Source organism: Furipterus horrens, unplaced genomic scaffold (genome assembly GCF_987537825.1).
Source record: "Furipterus horrens unplaced genomic scaffold, mFurHor1.1.pri manual_scaffold_3, whole genome shotgun sequence".
Lineage (NCBI taxonomy): Eukaryota > Metazoa > Chordata > Mammalia > Chiroptera > Furipteridae > Furipterus > Furipterus horrens.
The window spans coordinates 128,296,953-128,320,716 of NW_028327173.1; the positions used below are offsets into that span (position 1 = coordinate 128,296,953).

Below are 23,764 nucleotides of genomic sequence, written 5' to 3' on the forward strand. Positions count from 1 at the left end.
CCACACATTGATGATTCTCTACCTCTCCTTCTCCCTCCCTTCCCCTCTCTCTAAAAGATAAATACATAAAATCTATTAAAAAAATTGTATTACAGTTAAACATAAAACTAAGTTTATGGTATAGCCATTAAATATTGTAGAATATAATCTACAATTTTGTCGGTAAAACTACAAAATATAAAAATAATTTGATAATAGCTCTGAACAAAAAAACCTCAACCTACTCTATAAAGGGTGGGAGAGAAATATGATACAATGGGACTTCCAGCCAAGATGGAGGCATAGGCAGACACACTGAACCTCACTCCAAAACCAGAGACAACAAGACAACAAGAAGTTCTAGAAAATCAAGCTGCATGAAGTACAGCCAACAAAGAGATAAAAAATAAAAAATAAATACTCATCCAGACGGGTAAGAGGAGTGGACACAGGGCAGAGAGAAAGCAATGTGGTAGTAGCAGCAGCAGCAGCTGCAGCAGACCAGCAGAAAATGCAGTAGCACATAAAAATAAGTAGGGAGGGACACCTGGGGAGTGACCTCAGCACCAGACCAGACTACGCAGCTCACGGTTACAGCACCAGGGAAAATGAAGCCACATTGCTTCTGACTGTGAAAACCAGTGGGAGTTGGGACAGAGAAAGAAACTGCCGGTCTCTCAGCAGAGTCCAATTGTTTAAAGGGCCCGGACGGTCCTGTGATGTCTGTAGACCCATCCACTCTGGGACCACGGCCAGGGCAACAGCTAGAGTCTCGCCAGTTCCATATCAGAAGTGAAGAAGTGCCTGAAAAAGAGGCGAGTGCTAAGCAAGTGGCATTGTTCCCTCTCAGATCTCACCCCTACATACAGTGCCACGATGTGGTGAAACGGGTTGCCCTGCACTGTCAAATACCGAAGGCTCCACCTCTTATAATGTGACAGGTGCAACAGCTCTACCTAAGACACAGAGACAAACACTGGAGCCTGTCAAGCTGAGGAGACAAAGAAGTATGGCCCAAAAGAAGAACGGATCAAGGTTCCAGTGGGAGAACTAAGCGATGAGGAGGTATAGCCAACTTAACAGACAAAGAGTTCAAAACACTGGTAATGAAGATACTCACAGACTTGACAGATATGGTTGAGTACAGCAGGCAAACGCAGAAGGGAAGAAGTGAAGGCTAAGCTAAGTGAAACGAAGGAAAATCCACATGAAACCAATGGTGAAGGAAAGGAAACCAGGGTTCAAATCAATGACTTGGAACATAAAGAAGAAATAAACAACCAGTACAGAACGAGGAAACAAGAATTGAAAAGAATGAGGAGAGGCTTAGGAACCTCCAAGACAACTTTAAACATGCCAACATCAAATAATAGGGGTGCCAGAAGGAAAAGAGGAAGAACAAGAAATTGAAAGCTTCTGTGAAAAAATAATGAAGGAAAAATTCCCAAATTTGGCAAAGGAAATAGACATACAAGTCCAGGAAGCACAGAGAGTCCCAAACAAGCTAGACCGAAAGAGAACCACACCAAGACACATCATAATTAAAATGCCAAAAGTTAAAGATAAAGAGAGAATCTTAAAAGCAGCAAGAGAAAAGGAGAGAGTTACCTACAAAGGGGTGCCTATAAGACCATCAGCTGATTTCTCAAAAAAAACTTTGCAGGCAAGAAGGGACTGGCAAGAAGTATTCAATGTGATGAAAAGCAAGGACTTAACAACCAAGATTACTCTATCCAGCAAAGCTATCATTTAGAATGGAAGGGCAGATGAAGTGCTTCCCAGACAAGATAAAGCTAAAAGAGTTCATCGTCACCAAGCCATTATTATATGAAATATTAAAGGGACTTATTTAAGAAAAAGAAGATCAAAACTATGAACATTAGAGTGTCAACGAACTCACAACTATCAATAGTTGAATCTAAAATTTAAAAACAAAATCCAAGTAAGCAAACCAGAATAGGAACAGAATCATAGGTATGGGGATCATCTGGAGGGTTTTCAGCTGGGAGTGGGAAAGGGGAGAAATGGGGAAACGGTGCAGGGTTAAGAAGCATAATTGGTAGGTACAAAATAGGAGGGAGTTAAGAATAATATAGGATAGGGTGAAGCCAAAGAACTTATATGCATGACCCATGGACATGAATTAAGGGGGGGTGGGATTGCTGGAGGGAAGGGAGGTACTGGGCAGAGAGGAGCAAAGGAAAAAAAAAATGAGACTACTGTAACAACATAATAAAATATACTTAAAGGGAAAAAAAAAAAAAGAATAGTTACCATATAACCCCACAATCCCTCTTCTGCGTATCTACCCCCGAAAATTGAAAACATTTATTCATAAATATACAGGGACCTTTATGTTCATTGCAGCCTTAATCCCACAGATTTAAATTCTTTTACATACTGATGACTCTTCCTCTGAGTCCAGATTCATAATCTAACTTTTATATTTCCACTGGGATGTCAACATAATATATTTAAATATAGCATAAAAGGCGCCCTGGCTGGTGTGGCTCAGTAGATTGAGTGAGGACCTGCAAACCAAAGGGTCACTGGTTCGAGTCCCAGTCAGGACACATGCCTAGGTTGTGGGCCAGGTCCCCAGTTGGGGCATGTGAGAGGCAACCACACTTTGATGTTTCTTTCCCTCTCCTTCCCTTCCTGTCCCTCAAAAAATAAATAAAATCTTTAAAAAAAAGGGCAAATCAACCTTGACCTGATAGTTCAGTTGGTTAGAGCATCATCCCGATACGCCAAGGTTGCAGGTTCGATCTCCAGTCAGGGTACGTACAGGAAACAACCAATGAATGCATGAACACATAAATAAGTGGAACAACAAATAGATGTTTCTGTTTCTATCCCCTTCCCCTCTCTCTCTAAAATAATAATAATAATCACATACACAATAGTATATGATTAAGAGTCAAAATAATTAGATGCAAGGCTTAAACCCAGACTTCAAAAGTAGAATTGCAGTCAAGGGCATTTCAGGAATTTAGAAAGAATCTAGTCTATCTATAGGTGATTTACTCATCTAAACATTTGGGTGCCTTCCATACGTCAGCATAAGCACCCAGAAATTACTAGAAAGTGTCATTTTTTTTATTGCTTAATATATATATTAAGTACATGGTAATATTATATGCATAACCTAATCATCACAAGAGCTCTGAAATAGCTAAAATTTTGCATCTATTTCAATATACCTGGAACTAAAAACTGTGTATAGGAATGCATAATGAGGGTAGAAAAGTAGGCAAGAACCACAATGCAGATGGCTTTAAACCTCTAACTAAGGAACCTAAACGTTATACCAAGGATACAAATATCATTTTCTAAGGAGAGAGATTAGGCATGTCTATGAACAGTATCACCCAGAAAGCAGCATAAAAGTATATTTCAAACAAGGGTTAATAAGAGACACAGAAACTTAATTAAAGTTACTGCACCACCAATGCTGGTGAGGATCTGGAGAACTGGTACAATTTAAACTAGTACACCCACCCTAGAAAAGCTTCTTAAAAGACTAAGAATAAAATTACCATATGACCCTGCAAATGAGCTTTTGGGCATTTATCCTAGAGAAATGAAAAGTTATGTTTATGCAGAAATCTTTACTTGTTTATAGCATCTTTATTCATAACAGCCCCAAACAGGATATATGGATGTCCTTCAATAGGTTAAAAAACTGTGCTCTATTCATACATGGACTATTACTCAGCAATAAAAAGAGACAAACTATTGATTTATGCAACAATTTGTCTGAATTATATTGAATGAAAAAAAAAATCAATCCCAGAAAGCTCCATACTCTATGATCCCATTTATATACCATTCTAAAACTGGCAAAGTTATAAAAAGGAAAACAAATTAGGAATTGCCAGGGGTTATGTATGGAAGGGAAGGTATGGATATAAAAGGAAACCAGGAAAGATCTGTTGGTGACAGAACTGTTTTCCATCTTGACTGGGGTGATAGATACACGAACCTACATGTGAAAAATTACACAGAACTAAATACAAACACACTAATAAGCACAATTAAAACTAGGGAAATCTAAATAAGATCTGTGGATCACATTAATGTCAACACCCTTGTAACATTGCACTATAATTTTAGAAGATGTTACCTTTGTGGGAAACTGGCAAAGGGTGCATAGAATTTCAGCATTATTTCACAATGGCATGTCAATCTATCTATAATTACTTCAAATTAAAATGATTTTTTAAAGTCTTTGCAATAGTTTAATAGAAGTGATGGTAACCTCAAGTAAGACTGTGACAATGAAATATAAATATATTTTACAGTGGAATAAAGATCAGCTAAGTAGGACAAACAGCAATTGCATGTACTGGTCCACAGTAGCTCCTCCCTGACACTATATCTCTACCCAGTCATGGTGAGGATAGGGAAGTAAAATCTATGAGCTGTGAGGGAAAACCTGCCTTTCCTAATAAGCAGGTACAGACATGCCTTGTATGAATGACTTCTAGAACTATATAGGAAACTTCCTTAAAGGCCACATTCTTATACATAGGATGTCTCAACTTCAGTATTACTCACATTTTGGGTTGTATAATCCTTTGTTGTGGAATATAACCTATTGTAGGTTTAGCAGCATCCCTGTCCTCTACCCAAATACATACCAATAGCAACTCCCCATCCCAGTTTTAACAGCCTAAAATATCTCCAAACATTGCCAGATGATGCCTGGAGGGCAAAACTGACCCTGCCTGAGATCTGGTAGAGAACCACTGTGCTAGGTTAATAAAAACAAAAAACAAGAACTCAAGTCTAGGAGATGGCCACAGGTATATTTTGGAAGTCTGAGAATTTTAACTTTAAATTAGGTCAATACTTGATGATAATCATAATTGCCCTCAAAAAATGTTACAATGTAGTAAGAAAAACAAATCGTTAAACTACAAAGTGATAAAATTACTATAAAGTGATTACTTCAGGTGGGAGGAATAACTATTACACCATAGCATAACACATCACTATAAGAAAGAAGCCTTTAGTGGGAGCCAGGACTCCATAAAGGTTACTTAATCCCTTTTTTAAGTCTGTAAAAACTGTAGGTGCTGGATGAGAGTCCAGAAACACTTAGAAAATCAGAGATGTTGTGAAGGCTCTTCCACACCCTTTAAGCTAACATAGGTGAAAAGAGTGAAGAGAAAATAAGTGCGGGTAAATAAAAGTGGTCTGGGCTCTTGTATATACTAACAGACAAACTGGTTCTAACATTAATTAATCTCTAAGACAGCATGTTCCCATTAAGCAATTCAACATATATCATCTAACTGGCAAGTATTTTATTAATGCCATTAACAACTTCATAAACAAAAAAATATACTTCAAGTCACCTGGACAGGGTCCTAGCAAAAACACTCAGCTATTCAAGTGAGTAATGGTGGATGTTTTCCCAGCTTCCCAAATATGTATCTTAAAAGTGTATTCAAATTAAAATAAGTTTTATGTTATACTCAGCATTTCATTCTTAAAACCATTATTTCTACCTTTGTTTTCCATCTCATCTGTTAGGTACTTTCTGTTACTCGAATGCTTGACAATCAGAACATCAGTGAAGAATGAAGAAAAATTTCAACTGTCTTACTCCTCCCTAACATCAACAGAGGTTCTTTAGTCCACAGCGTGGGCAAATAAGCCCTTAAGACTCCCAATAAAATTTTGTGCATTTGCATTTTTCCAGGGAAAAAACTCAAATCTGTCCTCAGATTTTTAAAGGATAAGAACAACTTTGAAAAGGCTCAAAACAATTATACAAAGTATGCAAGGTACACTTTCTGTTTGGACAAAGTTAGATATAAATCACAAGATCACTTTGGTCACGTCCTTTTATTTTGCTCTAAGAATTAGAAACATCAAAAATTACTGCTTTAAAAAGCCATTCTCCTACTGGGGTTTCTCTTTACAGTCATAGATTGTAAGCCCTATTTACTTGAGGACTCTTTCACAACATCAGTTGAAATGACAGGAAAACATAAAACTAGAAATCATAAAACTATACCAATTGTAAAAATAACTCTTCCTGGATTGAGTGGAACAATACGTAGTATACCAAACACTGAAGGACATAAAATTGACAACCCTATAAACTTACCTATAAGACTTTTTCAATAGTAACAACTGTTCATTGATATAAAATTATAGTAAGAACACAATACTCTACAATTTTCAACTTTTTTCATCTCATGGCACACATAAACTAATTACTGAAATTCTGAGGTACCCCCCCAAAATAATTTTTTGCCAATCTGACAAAAAAAATAGGTATAGTTTTGATTCATTCATACTAGCTATTGTTATGTTGGCTGTTGCCATTTTTTAATTTGACAATCTAAGGGAAAAGAGGTCAGTGCCCTTGACTCAACAGTCCGGTATTTTGTGTTTTAAAAATTCTTGCAGCATACCAGTGTGCCTCCTGTAGCATACCAGTTTGAAAGTTGCTGCTGTTATAGGAGTAAGTACCTCCTTAATATGTGAAATATTATAAATATATTCTAAGAATTATAATTATATTATAATATACTGCAGAAATAAGAGTAATTTCATTACTTTGTGCTATATCAGTTTTGTTAAAATATTCAATATGCTATGAAAGTAAAGAAAAAAATAGAAGTTTGAACAGAAAGTCAAACTTAATTTATATTTGCTTTTAAATTAGCGAAAACAAGCATACCACTGACACAATCATTTAAATTAAGTCTCAACAAAACACATGAATCAGAAATACACTTTAAAAACTGACCACCTAGTTACATTTCAATTAAAAACTGAAAAATAATTCAAACAAACAGCACAGAGAGCATAGCCAATAGTAAAATACAGGTAGAAATACTCACATTATATATCTATACTTATATAATACCATAAATTAATGTAGCCAGAAATACTATTAAAGAAACCAATTTTAAGTTGATGAGAAATTTTAGAAACACCATAGAACTAATCAATAAGAGAGAGGTAGACCAATTTAGCCAATTACCCAGTAAGAAATAGAAACGGGTACTTTAAAAATGCCACACTAAGTGCTTTCCAAATGAGATGAGATATATGAAAGAACCAGTTTAGCTAACCTCGCTATAAATATTTTTTAAATGTTTAATTTTCAACAAAATCAATTTTATGAGACTGAATTCCTTAAGAGCAGAGTCCGGAACTTAAGTCACTCTGTATCCTTAGCTGCAGACAGTATTTATTTAGGCATAGTGGGCATTCAGTAAGATGCTTGCTGAATATAAAATGATAATTTCTTTGAATCAAAATAAATTCTAATTATTAAGCAAACACAGAAACCATTCTCTTATTATCCCTACAAAAACAAAGCCATATACTCATATTGACTTAAATATGATCCCAATACAATATACTGTGCTAGGCCATGGAGATCAATTATAAACAAGACATAAATGTTGCTTGTAGTAGATATTGTGGTTTTTCATCCTTTAGAAATTTTATCCCAATTTGGGGAAAACCAGCTTCACACAGAGGCCTAAGGATAAAAGCTTGGGCCTACATTCAACAGCATAATTCCTTTTCTCTGGCCAGAATTTACTGGTTAGGAATGGATGGATACAGGACCCAACTCAAGGCAAAAAGGCTGGAAAAGATGCTAGTGAAGTGTCTGGGAAAGCAGCTTTCTCATTATTCCTCTGAAAGTACTTCCTTTACAAAAGTTACCCTCACCCTCTCCCCTAAGGAAGTATCTGCAAGTGATGAATATAACAGAGATCCTATATCAACTGCCAAGAAATCTAACCAAGGTATTCCCAAAAAAACAAGTAAAAAAAAAAAAAAAAAAAAAAAAAAACCTTTCAAGCAGCTTAGTATTTTGTAAAATGACCTTGCTGATTAAACAAATGCAAGCCTACCCTATGTGTAAGTGTTGCTCTTTCTACACAAAGCTTTTTAGTATACAATTTTTATTTAGCCTTAATTAGAATTTTTTCAAGAACCCAGTTTCTCTCAGATGTGAACAATGACAAATGACTGTCAAGAGGTTAAGTGATATACACTGAAAATGAAAAGTACTTACCCTATAACTTGTGCATTTTAATTCAAATAAAAGTTCAATACTGACACATTTTCATATATTTCACTTTTATATCTAAACAAGCAATTTATGGATTAAGAGAAAATTCTGTTGGGTTAACAGTATTTTTAAAAGGCATTTTACTTAATAAATACTGAGGTTCTGGAAGTCAGAAGCCAAATAATTCTAAACCTAAGATTTTACGACATTCTAAATGACCTACCAAATTAATAGCATGATATCAATTCACTATTTACTAAAATTAGTATCTTGTGACTCAATATATACATACAGATATCCATTCATTCAGTTTTGCTTCTTTCTTTTATTTTTTTTTAAAGAAAACATACCTATTTTAGTATTCTTCCCCAAACAGGCTCCAAAACCTACTACAATAGCTAAAGCAACCGAGTCTTCTAATGCACTATCTGATAGTGGGGTTTAGTAAGAAGGAAGCAATAAAATATAAAAAAAAAGAATATAGACTGCAAAGAACTTTTGAAACTAAAGTAAGAATGGGCAGTTGCTAATATAAATAAAGGGGTGAAAAAATTCAGGACCTGGAAACAAAATGGGAAAACAATTTAAAAAGCTGAAAATAAAAATCATCAGAATACCATCTTACTCTAATGCACCATAAAACTCACCAAGGACTTTACTATTTACTCTGAATCAAGCTGATAGCACTGAAATAGATACTGAAGAAAAAACAAACTAGCTTTTTAAACACAGGTATACCTAACTTCACTGAATAGACGTGTTAAACACTGGCAATTTTATCAATATAACCAAAATTTTTCTCATTCTCTTAAAGTGTTTTTTTCAAACAGCAGGTGACAAAAATTAATTTGGCAGGTCTCAACCAGCACTTCTTTTTCCCCATTGTAACAGAACAGAAAATCTAAATAACATATACAACAGTTAAGTATTGTTTTTGTGAGATTTCATCTATGTAGAAGTATTTACTTGTATAAGTGGGTCATAATTTTTAAAAAAACTAATTCTCACTGATGGTTGCAATAAAAAAAATGACTAAACTCACTTTGAAGCATAGAGTCCAAGACAATCAAACACAAAATCTCTGATTTGCTTGAATGACAACAAATAAGCTGGTTAAGAGAAACAGATCTCTGAGGCTTCCTTAGATGCCACTACTGCTCAGAAATTATGATTTTCTATGTCTGAGAAAAAATTCCTAGATTATGGCTCCCATCTTAGAACCAAAGAATGAAGTTAAACAAAATGAACTTTTCTCTTAGAGGAAAAAAAATTTAAGAAGTACATAAACTCAGGATCAGAAATCACAGGATTATTCAATTTAAAAATGAGACAGAAAATTAATCCAGCAAATGAGACAAAGGACTATTCTAAAATACAGGCAGAGTATACTGAATACCTCTGGCCTGATGCACAATATAATAGTATATACTGGACACCGCTATATGCTAGGCACTTGGAAACATATAGTTCCAATTTCTAGCATGATTCTAAGAGAAATATTATACAGATCCTCCTCAACTTATGATGAAGTTATGTCCCAATAAACCAATCATAAGTTGAAAACATTACAAGTCAAAAATGCACTTAACATACCTAACCTACTGAACATCATAGTTTAGCCCAGTCTACCTCAAATGTGCTCAGAGCACTCCGTAGCACAGTACACTGTAGAGTATCAATTGTTTACCCTTGTGTCGGGTGCCTGATTGGAAGCAGTGGCTTGCTGCCACTGTCCTGCATCACAAGGGAGTATCATACAGCATACTGCTAATCGGGAAACAATCAAAATTCAAAATTCAAAGTATGGTTTCCACTAAGTGTGTATCGCTTCATAAAAAACAAAACAAAACAAAACAAAAAAACACAAACTGAGTCATTATAAGTCAGGGACCACTTGTTATTCCTATTTTACAGGTGAAGGACTAAGCTAAAAAAGGGTAAGTGGTTTATTCTTACTCTCTACCAACAGTTCTTACAAATCATCTCTGCTACCTCATCATTCAACACGGGCAGTCCCTCAATGCTCTGATAGGCATGTCTTTGTATTCTCTCTACATCATTTCACCTATTGCCATCACTACTTCACTGTCTCCTAAATATGTATCTCCAACTCAAACCTCTCCTCTGAGAACTCATGTATTTAACTGCCAGATCCACTTGCACTCTAAAACCAAAGCTATGATTTCCACAACCCAACTCCAGACTGGGTAAATTTCCAATGCTTTTACATCATGAACAGCATCATCACTAATGAAGCTGCACAAGCTAGGAACCAACAAGCTATCTTTCTTATCTTGTTCATCATCCTCACCCTTCCACCACATATACAGATCATCAAATCTTACGGATTTTAACTATCTCTCCAATCCATCCCATCCTATCCATTGCCAATATTTTCCCTCCCCACTCTAACTACTCAAAGCTTTCATCATGATTCATTTATACTGTAATACACCAATTGGCTTTCCATTATCACTCAACCCCCTCTCCACACTAAAACCAAGTGATTTAAAAATCACTCACTGTCTAGTTTCAGATTACTCTTAGGTTAAATAACAAAAATGCCTAAGATTGCTAAAAAGGTCTGAGTCTAGTCCCTATTCTCAAGTCTCTCCTGTACTATTCTCTCCCATAAATCATGGGTCAGCAAAACTATGGCCTGGGGGCTCAATCCAGCCTACTGCCTGTATTTGAAAATAGCCATAACTCATCCATTTACAAAATTTCTATGGCTGCTTCTGTACTGCAACTGCAGACTTTTGTAGTTATAATAGAAACTGTATTACCCTGAATGCCTAAAATATTTATTATCTGGCTCTTTACAGAAAGTATGCCACACTGCCTTAGATCAATAACTAGCCACAATGACCTCCTTTAAGAACACATACCACGTTCCTTCTCACCACATGAACATTCTATTCCTTCAGCATTAAATATTCTTCCATCCACTCAAATAGTCCCTTAGTTAAGTCCCATTCATTGTCTATCAGATCTAACTTAAGATGACACTTCTCAGAGAAGCCTTTTCTTACCTTCTAGACCAGCACACCTCAATTCAGACCAGCCACATTTCAAGTGTTCAACAGCCTCATGTGGCTGCCATGCTGGAAGGAAGCTTCAAGCCAGAGGTCTGTGGTTCTAGGGCTGTTTTCTACTCTATTGGTCTATATGCCTATCCCAGTGCTATACCATATTGTCTTAAATACTAAGTTTTCATTCTGATTGAATAAGCACACACACATCATCACCACTCCACTGCTGCCTTTCTTACTCATAAGTGTCTTGGCTATTCTAGGTTCTTTGCTTTTCCACATACAGATTAGAATCAGTGTGTGGTGCAGTATTCCCTGACTTATTGCAGGTATTATGTTCTAGACGCCCCCCCCCCCCCGCCCCGCGAAGTAGAAACCTTACATTTATTCTACGCTCTTAAACCTACGTAACTTTAACAACATACATATACAGTACTGAAAAATCCCGCAATATAGCGAAATATCCGCAATAAATAATTAAATATATTTTTAAAAATCCCGCGATACAGTGAGGCTGCAATAAGTGATCCACAATATAGAGGGACTACAGTATTTCTTGAAACCCTTGACACTTTGAATGAAACACTGAATTTAGATATCAGTTTTAAGAATAACTTCTTTATGATATGCCATATTCATGGACAAAAAAGCACTAGCTTCCCATTTATTTAGTTCTTCTTAAGTGTCTTTTAATAAAATTTTATACTTCTCCACAGATTTGAACATGTCATAATTACTCCCAGGCACCTGATACTCTGTCTTGCTTCTGCAAATGATGTCTAGCTGCTTATTGCTATATTGCTATGTATAGCGATACAATCAACTTTTGACCACTGATCTTATATCAAGCTATTTTGCTAACCCTTTATCAGTACTAATAATTTATCTGCAGATCTTTTTTGGCTTCTACATAGACAATCATATCAGCCAACAATAACAATTTTGTTTCCTCCATTCCAATACTTAGGTTAATTTTTTCTTATCTTATTGCTTTGACCAGGATCTCTATATGATACTTAAACAGAAGTAGTGACAGTGTACACATTTTATCTTGCTCCTGGTTGAAAGGGAAATCTATTTCCCCATTTAGAATGATGTTTATTGTAGATTTCACTTGGCTGTGTATTTGTAGATACCTTTTTGAAGTTAAGGAAGTTCTCACCTGTTCATAACATAGCAGCTTTTTCATGAATTTAAATTTATCAAGTACCTTTTAAATATTGTTGGATCTTTTTATTAGTATATGTCCAAAATCCCTTCCCTAAAATCCTTGGGGCAAGATATGTTTTAGAATTCAGAAATTTCTAGTTATTAGACAGAAATGTACAGTACAAAAATATCAATTATATAACAACCCCAGCAAATTGAAGGTCAGTACCCTGTACTCAAAAACATTAATAGTTTTGCAGTGCACTGTATGGATATTCACTCTCAACAAGACAAAACAATTATTTTAAGTACCCTTACATTAGTTTGAATCAGATTTTGTTAACAAGAACAGGTCAAATCAGGTTGTTCTGAAGGAAAAAAAAACACACCAAACTTCTGATTTTCAGAGGTTACTGGACTTCAAAATTATAACTGAGAGTCTGTGGGCCTGTAATTTATGATTTTTGCATGTATACCTGTAATTAAAATGGGACTATCATTTTCCCTTCTTACACCATCCTTTTCTGGTTCTAGAATTAAGGATTGATGAGTTCAGAGAATAAATTAAGGAATGTCTCTGCTTTCTATTTTCTAGAACAGTTTGGAGAACACTGAAATTATTTGTTCCTTGAAAAGTCTCCTATAAAATTATCTGGGTGTGGTATTCTTGTGGCAAGATATAGTTACTGCTTCACCATTTATTTAATAGTTACAGAATTATTCAAATCTTTCTTGTCTGGATAAATCATTTTTTTCTACATTTACTTTTTTTAAACTTTCAAATTTGTGACATAAAGTTGTTCATAGCATACTATATTCTCTTAAATCTGATCTGTAATTATGTTCCCCTTTTCATTCTCAGTATTTATGCCTTCTCTCTCTAATCAGTCTTGCCAGATATTTTTCTAGTCTTCCTAAAGAATCAATCACCTTTGTTGATTTCTCATTTAGACTGTGTACCCCTATTACTTTAAAACAGAATGTGTACATCAGCCTCCTATTTAGATTACCTGATGACAATGCCAAGCTCTTCCCAACTTGCAACCTGAAGTCCAACCCAACTTTCCTTACTCCTCATGCCCTGTTTAACTAACTGCTTTTGGATTTAAACTAGCTCTTCAGTTTAGCAGGCTCCTATAAGTCCAATGCTATTTCACAATACCCTGAATTAGTACAGTTTCCTAACACATCTCACCTGGCTTAGTCACAATTTTATGCTTTTGTACAAATGATTTCCCCCATCTAAAATATCTTTTCTCCTTCTTACAAGCAAACCAACATATTCAAAACTAATGATTTACCTTTCTCATGAAGTTTTGTGAAACTAACTCCATACATTTTACGGTGATCTCTCATCCTGTATTCCCTCAACACTTACCGTTGAACAAAACTACCACCATATAATATACATACTTTTTAAAAAAGAATATTTTATTGTTATTACAGTAGTCTCAATTTCTTCTCCCTTTGTTTCCCTCTGCCAAGTACCCTCCTTCCCTTCAGCAATCCCACCCCCCTTAGTTCATGTCCACAGGTCATGCATGTAAGTTCTTAGGCTTCACCCTTTCCTACATTATTCTTAACTTCCCCATATCTATTTTGTACCAACCAGTTATGCTTCTTAATCCCTGTACCATTTCCCCATTTCTCTCCCTGCACCCTCCTAGCTGATAACCCTCCAAATGATCCCCATATCTATGGTTCTGTTCCTATTCTGGTTTGCTTTGTTGAATTTTGTGTTTATTTTTTAGAGTCAGTTGTTGACAGCTGTGAGTTTGTTGTCATTTTAATGTTCATAATTTTGATCTTTTTCTTAAGTAAGTCCCTTTGACATTTCATATAATAACAGCTTGGAGATGATGAACTCCTTTAAGTTTACCTTGTCAGGGAAGCACTTCATCTGCCCTTCCATTCTAAATGATAGCTTTGCTGGATAGAGTAATCTTGGTTGTTAAGTCCTTGCTTTTCATCACATTGAATACTGCTTGCCAGTCCCTCTTGCCTGCAAGTTTCTTTTGAGAAATCAGCTGACAGTCTTATAGGCACCCCTTTGTAGGAAAATCTACTTTTCTCTTGCTGCTTTTAAGATTCTCTCTTTATCTTTAACCTTTGGCATTTTAATCATGATGTGTCGTGGTGTGGTCCTCTTTGGGTCTAGCTTGTTTGGAATCTCTGTGGCTCCTGAACTTGTATGTCTATTTCCTTCGCCAAACTTGGAGAGTTTTCCTTCATTATTTTCTCACATAAGTTTTCAATTTCTTGCTCTTCCTCTTCTCCTTCTGGCATCCCCATGATTCGGATGTTGGCACATTTAAAGTTGTCCCAGAGGTTCCCCAGCCTCTCCTCATTTTTTTCAATTCTTGTTTCCTCATTCTGCACTGGTTGACTGTTTTTTATTTCCTTATGTTCCAAATCATTGATTTGAACCCGTTTCCTTCCCTTCACCACTAGTTTTGTGTGAATTTTCCTTCATTTAGCATAGCTTTCACTTCTTCCCTTATGTGTTTGCCATACTTAAGCGTATCTGTCAAGCCTGTGAGCACCTTTATCACCAGTGTTTCAAACTCTGCATCTGTTAGGTTGGCTATATCCTCATCGCTTAGTTCTCCCACTGGAACCTTGATCCATTCCATCTTTTGGGCCATACTTCTCTGTCTCTTCATCTTGACAGGCTCCTGTGTTTCTCTGCCTCTGTGTCTTACGTAGAGCTGTCGCTCCTGTTACATTGTAAGGGGCAGAGCCTTAGGTATTCATCAGTAGAGGGTGACCCATTTCACCATGTTGTGGTGCTGTTTGTGGGGGAGGGGTCGGAGAGGGAACAATGCCACTTGTTCAGCACTCGCCCCCTTTCCAGGCACTTCTCCTACTTTGTATGAGACTGGCGCCTCTCTAGCTGTTGCCCTGGCCATCGTTCCCAGAGTGCGTGGGTCTGAGGACTTTCTAGGACCATGGGAACCCTTTAAACAAGCAGACTCTGCTGAGACACCGGCAGTTTCTTCCTCCACCCCAACCCCCACTGGTTTGCACAGTCAGAAGCAATGAGGCTCTATTTTCCCCGGTGCTGGGACCATGAGCTGCGCGGTCTGGTCTGGTCTGGTGCTGGGAGCGCTCCCCAGGTGTCCCTCCCAACTTTTTAAAATGTGTGACTGTGCTTTCCGCACTGCGTCCTCTCCACCCCAGCTCCGCCCCTCCTACCTGTCTGGATGAGTATTTCTTCTTTATATCTTTGTTTGTTGGACTTCCATGCAGCTTGATTTTCTGGAACTTCTGGTTTTCTCGAGTTTTGAGGTAGTTGTATTCCTTCTTAGTTGTGGAGGGAGACGCAGCATGTCTGTCGAGGTCTCCATCTTGGCTGGAAGTCTCGCTTCTTCCATATTTTTTTACTTAATCAATTTATCATGTGCCAGGTGCTCTAAATCAATATGAACTTCTCATCACAGCTCTAAAAAGTATCAGTATCTCCATTTTCTTATATGGAGGTACAGAGAAGCTACATACTAACACAGCTAGTAAATCCCAAAAATCTGGCTCTAGACCATGTGCTAAATTGCTCTACTATCACTTTCTAACCCTGCCCCAACCACAGGGTATTGTCTCTCAAACTAACATTTAAGCTCTTTAAGGGATGCACATCTTACAGCTTTTTTACAGACTTAAGAAAGTTTTTAGTGAATACTTACTGAACTGAAAGACAATTTTAATTACTCAAGTTCAGTTTAAACTAAGAAAATACTTTTTTAGGTGCACTAAGCTGCACTAAAGTGCTCCAGCCTTTCTGTAATGCTTAAAATATATATATATATATATATATATATACCACAGGTAACTGTTACCCATAGAGAGATCAAGGCATTTCATTGTGCATACGTTAATACAAAGACCTGAATATAACTGTGGCACAAAACTGTATTTATGAAGTTGCATTGTAATCCACATTTATCTTTTTAAGACCACAGGCTTGGAAACCAAACATTTAAGTGACATTAGACTTTTTAAATTACTTATATATCTAAAAGCTTCTAAAGTATAATTTCTCCAATTTTCTTAGGGTTCCACTATCGTAACACATGACTCTAAAAACTAAAACAATAGTATATAAAAGTGCAAGGACATTCTATGACAGCTCTAAAAGTAAGATAGCCAAGACTACTCTGAGTAAAATCAACAGAGGGCACATTATAAGTACAACTCATAGCCAACTTACCACTTCAATACAAGTGAGGAAAAGACTGACTAATACCAAATGAAGAGATATATTATACAAAGTACTGATTCAAATGTATGAACAATTTGCAAGTGTGGAGAAAGAGAATCCAGGTCTGATATTAATTCCCATTTGTATACATGGCTAGGAGTAATAAAAATTAAAGACAGATTACTGTAATAAAGGGAATATAAGATGCCAGTGACTGAAAACTGCACCAGTTTTATGTTCCTCTAAAAAAACAAAAACAAAGAAAACCCATTATTGTTTTATGTACCTCTAAAAAAAGAAAGAGAAAAAAGAAAACCTGTTACTTAAATTATGACATGCCATCAATTGTTAGAAACAACCAGATTTAAGAGATTTTAAAAAGTTAAAAAAATGAATTTTAGAATCAAAATATAGTTCAGTAACTAGGTAGGACAAATCAGATGTGCAGATTCAATTTAAGGAACATTATCATTAATTAACTGGAATCAGGAACTGTGCTAAAATTTTTAATATAAATACAAATTTGGCACATTTCTTCCCCTCACAGTGCTCAGTTAAGAAATTAACACTGAAAGAGCTAAAGGAATAATAAATATCAAGCAATGGAAATAATCATGCCTTTTGTATATTTATCCTAAAGAAATAATCCAAAAGGAACAAACTTTAAAGCAAATTAAGTAGCCACTGCAATAAAAGACAGCAAAATTTAAAACTTGGAAGCCTTACCATCTAGGTTTGATACAGTTGGCTAAATGGAAAACTATGTAATGACTAAAAGTGTGATCTGAAAGACTAAGGAGCAAAAAATACAATTAAGTGAAAAATATATATGTATGTTATGATTCCAACTAAATAAAAATTAGGTATACTGGAAGATAATTGGAACATGGATTCAAAATGTTCAAAATCTATGTTCCAAAAAGTTCTTTTTATCTTTTTGAACATAGCTTAGAGAGTAAATAATATAGTCGTTGCCACTCCATACCGATATCCACAGCTTCCCTTTATACAGTTTCAATTACCTTCATCAATCTTGGTCCAGAAATATTAAATGGAAAATTCCAGAAATAAACCATTCATAAGTCTTAAATCGGGTGCTGACTAGTGTAATAAAACCTCTCACTGTTCCTCTTCATCTGCCCAGGACACGAATTATCCCTTTGTCGAGCGGATCCCCACTATGTATGCTACCAGCTCATTACTCACTTACAGCAGCTAGGTTAGGAGATCAAGTGTCCCGGTATCACAGTACTTATGTTCAAGTACCTTATTTTACTCAATAACGCCACATTCACATAACTTTTATTACAATATAATTGTTCTATTTTATTTTTATTGTTGTTAATGTCTTATTGTGCTAATTTATAAATTAAAATTTATCACAGGTATGTATAGGAAAAACCACGGTATATACAGGATTTGGTACTACCTACAATTTCAGGCATCCACTGGGAGTCTGGGAATGTATCCCCTGCAGACAAGGGGGACTACTACAGCACTGTATCACTGTTAAAATTCCCTGATTTTGGTATCTGTACAGTTGCTAGTAAAGAAAATGTTTTTGCTCTTAGGAAATACACAATAAAGTAGTTAACGAAAAAAATAAAAAGTTTAATATCTCCAACTTGATATTTAAGGGCTCAGAAATAAACAACACCCGCTCCCCACACTCGTACACACAGCTCAAGAAAGTAGGACAAAACGTAAACAGTTCTCAAATCTCAGTAAAAGGTACACAGGAGCTCCTTTTATTCTTCCTGCAAGCTTTTGCTAAGCTGAAATTATATAACAAAATAAAAAGTTAGCAAAACCATTAAGCAGACTTGTGATCAAAAATGGAAAAATAACACAAAAGAAATTTAAAATGGAAAGACTGTGGGTGCTTTGTTTTTGTTAATAAACATTATGTAGTTTTAATAACATAAGCAAATTAAAAGAAAAATATCGAAGTCTTTTGGCAGTGATGAAAGGGTGACTGTGAAAAGATGCCAGAAATATTTAGTAAGCAATGTGGCTTGAGTTCAGAATTTGTGCTGTAGATCTAGATGAGACTTATTTCAACACTTTAAATGCCTAATCTAAAGAACAATGATAAAATAAGGAAATACTGCAATTCAAACTTAGAAAATAAAATGAAATCTACTTAACTATAAGGCAGCAATTACTATATGCAGAAAAACTCACTCAAAATATCTGTATCTTCAATTGGGCTTAATAAACAGCAGTCAGCTATAGTAACTATTAAGACTATGATCTTATCAGAAGAATAAATTAGCAATACTGTACACAGAATAAAAGTCTACTGAATGCCATCCGAAAACTGTAATAACCTTGAATAAAAGTTAAAGGGGGATAATTGGGACAGCTGTAATAGACTAACAATTAAAAAATAAAAATCATTTGTAGTTAGAGTAAAAAAAAATTTATGTACACTCCAGTGTCAAATACATTAGCATTGTAAGTGAAGGTGCTTAAGGACCACTGTGAAAAAGACCTAATAAAAATAAAAACTATTAAATACAACTTTAACAGCATACATACTTAGGTTTCTAATGCTTAATGCCATCAGATAAATTAGTAACTATTTAAAATAGACAAAAACTTGCTATTTGGAGAGCATTCTACAATTCAAACTTCTGTAAGTCTATAGACAGTATTACCACTATCTAAAAAAGCTTTCTGGAAAATTAATTAATTTCTAAGTCTACAAATTATTAGTTTTATTGTACTGTAAATATGCTTGAGTGAGACAGGTATATGAAATTAATACTGCAAAACTGATAGGTCAGCAGGGACAAACAGACAAACGGCATGCCTACAAAACAATAAAAAAGAACAAAGTAACTGTACATTTGGGTTTCTATAGAGAATATATTTGCCCAGAATTTTCATACTGAAAAATATGAAATAAAACTACCCCAAATAAAAATTCAATACAACCAGTAACAAAAAATAATTTCCCTTCACAAAACATTCGGAAAGTTTTAAAGAGCTGATAATTTTATTTACTGAATGACATAAGGCAGTTTTAAGTTCTCACTGATGTAAAAATCCATTAACTTAAAAAAAATTTTTTTAAGGTAAAAACAAACATCTTTATGAACATTACTGGCCATAAATTAAACTTACCTTTTTATCTTCTTTTACTTTATGGATTTTCTTCTTCATTTTCTTATCATCCAATTCCTGGTCAGAAGTAATTGCAGGATTATCAATACCACCTTTCCAAGTTTCAACAGGAGAAAGAAGTGGATCTTCTTCACTTCCACGATGTCTTCCTTTCCTTTTTGTTTTAGAAGTAGTGAAAGCCTCATCATCACTTGCATCTGAATGTGTTCTTCGATAGTATGACTTGGCTTTACTAAACAGGGTTTTAGATTTATATTTGTATTTTGAAGGCCTCCGCTCCCCATGACCTTTTGAGGTTCTATCAGAAAATCCATTTTCTTCTTCTCCTTGGGTGTTATTTACAAATGAGTTTCGAATTTTAATAATGCGAGTCTGACTATCATCTGGGACAACATATATCTCATCAGAACAGCCCTTCTGTTTGAAAATTGTGTCAATGGGTTCCGCATAGTTATCTGAAGGATCCATATCTTCAGGATGTGCCAAAGGCACCCGGGAAGTCTGTTTTCTTGGATTTTTACCAATACCAGCTTCAATTGTTTTTAAAAGGTTTGGATCCAGTTTCTTCACATTTGTCTTAGATACAACTGGTTTAGGTTTAATAGGTGGAGGCACTTTATGGTTGCGTTCATGGTCATGACAGTTAGGGGTGCTATGAATAGGATATTCATTTCCTTCAAAATCTAACCTGTATCTGGAACGGTCACTCGGCGTTGGAAGCAACTGTACATCATCGCCAATTGGACTATAAGGAGGTGGTGCTTCTGTATCATCATCTGAATCAGGATAGTTGTTATAAGGAAAACAGTCTCTGGGAGATGGTAGAAAAACATCCTCACTTTGATGGGTTGATTCCCTTGTATTATCAGATAAATAGGAATTTTCTATCATATTTTTTTTCTCTAGAACATCACTGAAAAACAGTGTAAAGACCTCAGTTTGCCGATGATACTGAGATAAAGAATACAATGCTGTAAATTTAGCAGTGATCTCAGTGGCAATGTGTTCTCCTTCAGTCATTAACTCCTTAATGGCCTCATTTTCAAAAAAATCTGCTTGGCTGTCAGTAACTGCCACCAGTTGTACAGGTATGGTGTCCTGAACTTCGGAGAGAAATGCTCGAAGCATTCCCATTGATGCTTTTCGTTTGGCAGAATAAACTAATATATATCCATGAACAAGTTCATCTTTCCTTACTCCAATTGAGGAATGATACGATAATATCGTGATCTGTATTCGCCTCCTTTTTTCACCAATGATTTTATCAAGCATTAGGGAATTATTCTGCCCAGCTTGAGCAGCACTGCAAGAATGAGAATCAAGGAAGGGTGAAAGAATAAGATCCACACTAAATGGATCACCACACATGGCGCACATGACAATTCTCAAGTCAGCTTCTGATACATCCTTACTGGTGGGAACTGGGCTTACCACATCTAAATTATGTTTAACTGATTCTAATACTCCTCTTAAAGCTTGCTTTATTTGGGTTTCATTAAACTTACGAGGATATGTACCGGCAGGTACATCTACAAAAGGACATTGTAACTTGTTTGCCAACTGCTGCCCTTGGTGCCTGAGAATTGGTAGATTCTTACTAATAGAATCTCTCTGATTAGCCAGAATTAATGTAAATGGAAGATTAGCCATGTATTTATCTTTTCTGATCTGAGAGGCTTCAGTTCTTACTTTTCCAATAAATTCCCCAATAAAATTCAGTGACTCAATGGAATTAAAAACACAGAAGCACCCATGTGGTTTAAAGGCGACAGTCCATAACTGACTTAAAAAGTAAGGCGACTTGGCATCAACTGGTCGAAGATCAAGTTCATAAATTTTCCCATCTAAGGCATACTCGTCATCCGTGGATTGTGTCCTTATCTCATTTGCTAGTTCTTGGGCAAGGCCATCCTTCCCTAAAATGAAAAGGTTAACTTTATCTATACTGGTACTATCATGATACAACCGTAAGCGGCTGTGATCCAACTGTGAAAGACTACTGGCAAGTAACTGCTCTACTTTAATGTCCGTACAATTTTGGCCACTAAGACATGTTTCTTTAGTGGGATGATAAACAAACCCTATATGCTTAAGTAGAAGAGACTCCCTATCAGGTGCAAGTTTCTGTAAAGCTTTATATCTAGGTTCTTCACTCAAAACTGTATGAATTTCACTCATTTTATCTGAACTAGGTGTTGCATTAAGATCTAAATCATAAAAAAGTTCAGAATGCTCAAAAAGCATTTCTTGAAACTCTTCTTTGGCTTTTTCAACTATTTCTCGCTGATGCCTGCTATACACTTCTTTGCTATCAGCCTCTGTAATATACTTGAAGGCTTCATCCTCCATAACAAAGCACATAACTTCCTCCCATGGCTGCCCAGGTGAAATGAACTGAATTTTTTCCAAAGTCTTTTTGAATTTTTCCTTCATTTCTACCCTCCTCTTCTCTGATATCAGATGTTGTACATGGTTCTGATAGACTTTTTCAGCTTCTAAAGTGCTTAGGAGGTCAAATGGGATTCGCCTATCATTAATTTTGTCTATGTGGTCAGTTTCATCCCAAGGTGTTTTTTCTAGCACCACAAAACATAACTGAAAATCTGCTCTCTTCTCCATTAACTTCAAAGCTTCTGACCAATTCAAATGTTCAATCTCTTCTAGATTTGGCAAAAGTGTGTTAAAAGCTCTTGGTAAGGTATTTATATATTCTTCTCTCCTTTTTCTTATATGTTCCTGTTTAAGTTGTTCTATATGTTTTGAGAACGTATTTCTGGCCTTTTTTGTTCCCTCTAAATTGATGTATTCTTCATAATCAGGATGATTTTTTAATTTGTTACTAACAGTTTTCCAAGTTGCATGATAATCTCTCACAGTCTGCACAAGTTTTTCAAACTTATCTGTTGCAGTGACAACAAGTTGTCTCTGTGTTTTAAAAGCATCCAGATAGGGAATAATTTTAGGTTTGCCACGAGTTTTATCCAACATTTGTACCAGTGCAGTGAAACATGTTTCAATGTTGACATTCAATCGTGCTGATGTTTCCACTACAAGGAGGTTCTTTTTGTTTGAAGCAAATGCCTGAACTTCTCTAAGATAGTGATCCACACATTCATCACATTTAGTTGCTGCTATTATTACAGGTTTTTTTGATTTTGAGAGTTGCACAAAAAGGTTATTCACAAATTTAAGTTGATCATCAAACTTCCTATTGCATCCCTGGCTTACGTCAATGCACAATAAAAACCCATCTACATTGAGCTTCCCTTCAGGCATCTGCTTCTGTTCAAAGTCTTGTTCCAAGCCTAGTTGATCAGTGCAAATATACATTAGTTTTTCTGCTGACTGCAATTTAGAGGCAGCTGCACGTTTTATATACGGTTGCAAATTTGTGCTCCGATGAGGCAAGAAAGTCTGGTCATCAATAAACTCTGTTTGTTCAATGACATGAATTTTGCATTCTACTCCATCTTCACCATTTAGTATTATGTCACCCCAGTACAAAAAGTGATCATTGTTTACTACTCGTCCTCCAAAGTCAATGGTGCTGAGTACAGAAGTATGCTCTGGATAATATTCATCTGCTTTGGAGCGTACAAATCTATTGCACAAACAAGATTTTCCAACTCCACAGTTGCCCTTGTCTTTTTCAGTCCCAGAGAGTCCAACTACACTGATAGTATAGGATGGGGGGCGAGGCTCTTTGTTTTTTGCCATCATTACCTTCTTCTCATGTCTCTACTTTCATAAAAGTAACCAGATATACTTCTCATTCTGAAAATAAAATCATTTCAAATATACAGATCTTGAATTTCAGAACTATATTCAGTTCTTTGTATTTCCCTCATTTTTATGCAAAGGTCTTCAAAATCATATGGATCATCTTCCTAGAAAGAAGAGAAAAAGGACAAATCTTAATAATAAATTACACATTAAATTATATACATATTAAAGATGTTTATAACAAAGCACCATGCAAGTTAACATTAGATGTATTTTAAGAAATCATTATAAAAATCTGTGGTTTATTGATATAAACGGAAAATGGCCTCAAAATTTAAGGCAATTCTAACAATTAAAATAACTAATACAAAATTTAATATCTCACAATCTTTAAAATAAACCCTATTAACCAAATGTCCATTCTGCCTCTACTCTTTCCTATAAATTTTAAGGAAACAACTAGCCCTTTCCCCTTCTCTCAATTTTCCTGCCTTCTATGACTGG

General features: G+C 35.6%; 1 protein-coding gene across 2 annotated transcripts in view; it reads right to left on the reverse strand.

Moving 5' to 3' along the window:
• The window catches only part of ARHGAP5 (Rho GTPase activating protein 5), a 76,765-nt gene that overhangs the window by 40,455 nt on the left and 12,546 nt on the right, over positions 1 to 23,764 (reverse strand). For both annotated transcript variants that reach the window (XM_090270152.1, XM_090270151.1), the window contains exon 2: positions 19,538 to 23,424. In XM_090270152.1, the coding sequence (XP_090126278.1) occupies positions 19,538 to 23,257 (3,720 nt within the window). In that variant the 5' untranslated portion in view covers positions 23,258 to 23,424. The remainder of the gene's footprint in view (positions 1 to 19,537; positions 23,425 to 23,764) is intronic.